The sequence below is a fragment of the Arachis duranensis genome, chromosome 9 (genome assembly GCF_000817695.3).
Source record: "Arachis duranensis cultivar V14167 chromosome 9, aradu.V14167.gnm2.J7QH, whole genome shotgun sequence".
In the NCBI taxonomy this organism is placed as follows: Eukaryota; Viridiplantae; Streptophyta; class Magnoliopsida; order Fabales; family Fabaceae; genus Arachis; species Arachis duranensis.
This window is the reverse complement of record NC_029780.3, coordinates 24,874,123-24,877,469: the sequence shown is the minus strand read 5'-3', so window position 1 is coordinate 24,877,469 and position 3,347 is coordinate 24,874,123. Positions and strand designations below refer to the sequence as shown.

Here is a 3,347-nt window from a genome sequence, read left to right as displayed (position 1 = left end):
CCATGGTAACAAGAAACAATACTCATGTGACCTTTTACTCTTTATTTGAGTAAGAAAAAGTATATAGAACCAAAAAAGGTTACCAGCCAAAAACTAAACAAAATCACATTAATTTATATTAATTATTAATTTTAAATTTTTTAAATTCAAAATTTAAAAAATTCAAAATTGATTAAATAAACCTAATTAAAACCTATAAAAACATTCATCTTCTCTCTCACATTAACCTACCCACCACCAACAATCACACACAAAGACCTCTCTCTCTCTCACCAATGCTGCTGGAAGCGCCGGCGACTTTCATGCTCTCCGCGACGCCCTCAACAAGCGCATCCAAGACAATTGCTTCAACACGAAGTCCACCTCCCATTTATTATTCTTGTTTTTTTTTTGGGTTAATTTTCAATCTCTTTTTCAAATGTTTTTTCCTCTGTTTCTTTTTTTTTCTTTTTCGAAGGGAATAGCAGTACTGCATCAGAAAATAGAAGCCAATTATTTCATACAAGATCCATAGAACTAGCTTTTATTATTATTAAGCGGCAGCAACTGCCCCTGTAGTATGAAAAGAGTAGCCTCGCGTCTTGTTTGGGTAGCCAGATTGTGTTTGCTCCTTGTTCCTCAAAGCTTTCATGGAAGAAGAAATGTTCTTTTTCTTCTATTTCGCTTCATCTCAATTACAGAAATATAAAAAAATATTTATTTAATATGAAAAAAATATCTTAATACTTAACAAAAGAAATATTTAGTTATATTTTAGTAAAAATAATTAAATATCTATAAATTTAAAAAAATTATGAAATTATTAAAAAAATAGAGACATTCACATTTGTAAAAAAAAATTCGAAAAATATATAAAAAAACATCCATTTAGTATGAAAAAGAAACATTCTGATACTTCGCAGAAGAAACATCCATATATTTTAACTCATAGAGATTTTGAATTCCCCCAAAGATATTTAACTAATTTTTTGCTAATACCTTTTGGTTCCTAACATTGTTCTTTGAGTAAAACACAAATTACTCATGGTTGGTAATTTCCATTACTGTTGAATTTTATTAGCTATTAATCAATTAATATAATGAAATTTGTAGATACTCTGTATAGCTAAGTAAAAAAAGCGTACAGTTATTACATTCTGGTATCCACTTATAACTTACCACCACCAGAATTATGGTACATTATTGCTGATGACTAGGGACTACCATACCTTATTTTATTCTCTTGGGCATTAGCCCCGCTTTAATTTAAAATAAAAAATTGGGCATATAGTATATAAATGTAGACAAAAAAAACAACCATGTATACTTTCATACATCACTCAACTCAGAAATTAAAGCAACATATGGATCACAACGTGGTATTGATGGCTATGAAATAAAGCATGCACAATGTTATCTAGAAAGTAGAAATTACATATGTTCTAATATGGTGCCATGTGCAGCACCACTTACACCTTCCATGACACCAAATCGCATCTCTGAAGATGGTTTCCAATGGCGTTTCCTCTGATTTATGAACCAATTGTTTATCTGCTTTATGTCCAATCCAGTCATCTCTGATAACATCAATTTCTCCTCCTCCTGATAAATGTATATATTATTCAGAATTACAACCAATCATGCTACATATGTATATATTGAATCCTCCATATTTTTAATTCAACAAACAAATGTTATCTGTACCAATTTATTTTTCTTCGTTACTTCATATTTCTAAAGGTCGTTTCATAAAAGAAGAATAAATTGCATTCGCCTCTAATCTTATAATATTAGAAGATATTTACATATGTGACTAATTGATTTTTCAAGAAAGCTAAGAATTTCATGTTTATAGGGTACACAAGATACACTGGTAGGTATCAAGAAAGCGAAGAATTTCATGTTTATAGGTTAAGTTAGTGTCATATTGTTTTTTCTTTTTTTCTGGAAAAAAAAAATCAATATTCTGCAACTTCAATATCAAAACAGGCTAGTATGTACTATTTTTTACGAATCAGAGGTGAAATATATAAATTATTTCCTAACCTTTAGAAAGAACGAGTTTAATTTATCCTTGATAAAATAAACCAAGAGTAAAATACTATTGTTTTAGTTCATAATGTTTAGCTAAATTTTAATTTTGTCTTTGTAGTTTGAAATATTGTCTATTTTTATCCTAAATATTTTATTTCATTATATTTTAGTCTTTTAATTAGAATTAAATAATTTTTAAAAATATTAGTTTTCCTCATTTATTATTTTTTTATTATTCTATATTTTTACTTTCAATCACAATGACCACTACTGTGATTACTATAATTACAATTTTTGTCACTAGCTAAAAGAAAATCATAAAAAAAGAAAGGGTATATATTTAGAACAATAATTTTGATTTTGACCAAATAATTAAAATAGGATGAAATAAGACATTTTAAATATTAAAAACGAAAATAAAACTTAACCCAAATATTAAAGCAGGACTTAGGATCCATTTAAAAATTTTAAAATATTTTATTTATGAAAAATAATAGTATATCTGGTATCATTTTTAAAACTAAATATAAACGATTTAAGTGTTTATAGAAAAGTTAACTAATACTTTTCTCAATAAACAACTTTGAATAATTGATATAAGGAGTTGATCTACCAATAACAGAAAATGTTGCATGTGAAGCATATAGGAATGTAAGTACCGTAGGATAAGGCCATCTATAGTGGGAGTTCCACCAATCCATGAGAGCAATCCTTGCATCTTTAGGAAGCTTACCCTTTTTCCTTTTCTTTAGAAACTCCTTTCTCAAGCTACTAAGGTAACCACTGTACTTCTGAAGCAACATTTCCTTCAGCTCTTTATCTCCAACGCCACGTGTCCCATATCCAAATTCAATTCCTTCCACCTCTGATGAACAACTCCCTGCTGCTTCATCTGAATCATCATCATTTCAATCTTTAATTCTAACTCATTCAATTCTCAACCTAATACTCTAATACACACCCTTTTCTCAATCAATGGGAGCTTATAATTTCTTTCTTTTGAAAGAAAAAGAAAAAGTTATACAAGACAACAACAAATATAATGGATGCATTTCTTTATAACTAACATTATTCCATGCACATTCGTTTTTTAAAAATTTTCCATAAATACTAAAAAATAATTATACATCATGCTGTTTCATATATTTCTCAAACGAAGTAATTAATCACTAAAATTATAAACTTTTCAAAGTTTACAAATTAAATGTCATAACAAAATAATCAAACTTATTTACTACAGTGTAATAATCAAACATTTTTTATCAACTCTAAATATGTATTCTTATATACCGTGGCTAATTATTAGTGGCTATTGTTTTATTGATTTATATATA

The 3,347-nt window shown here is 27.8% G+C and overlaps 1 protein-coding gene across 1 annotated transcript in view; it reads right to left on the bottom strand.

Annotated features, from left to right (window-relative positions):
• Positions 1 to 1,265: 1,265 nt before the first annotated feature.
• The window catches only part of LOC107465196 (homeobox protein knotted-1-like 1), an 8,363-nt gene continuing 6,281 nt past the window's right edge, over positions 1,266 to 3,347 (bottom strand). Inside the window, exons 4-5 of the mRNA XM_016084191.3 lie at positions 2,673 to 2,905; positions 1,266 to 1,581 (exon numbers count right to left, since the gene is read on the bottom strand). Of these exons, the coding sequence (XP_015939677.1) occupies positions 1,411 to 1,581; positions 2,673 to 2,905 (404 nt within the window). The 3' untranslated portion in view covers positions 1,266 to 1,410. The remainder of the gene's footprint in view (positions 1,582 to 2,672; positions 2,906 to 3,347) is intronic.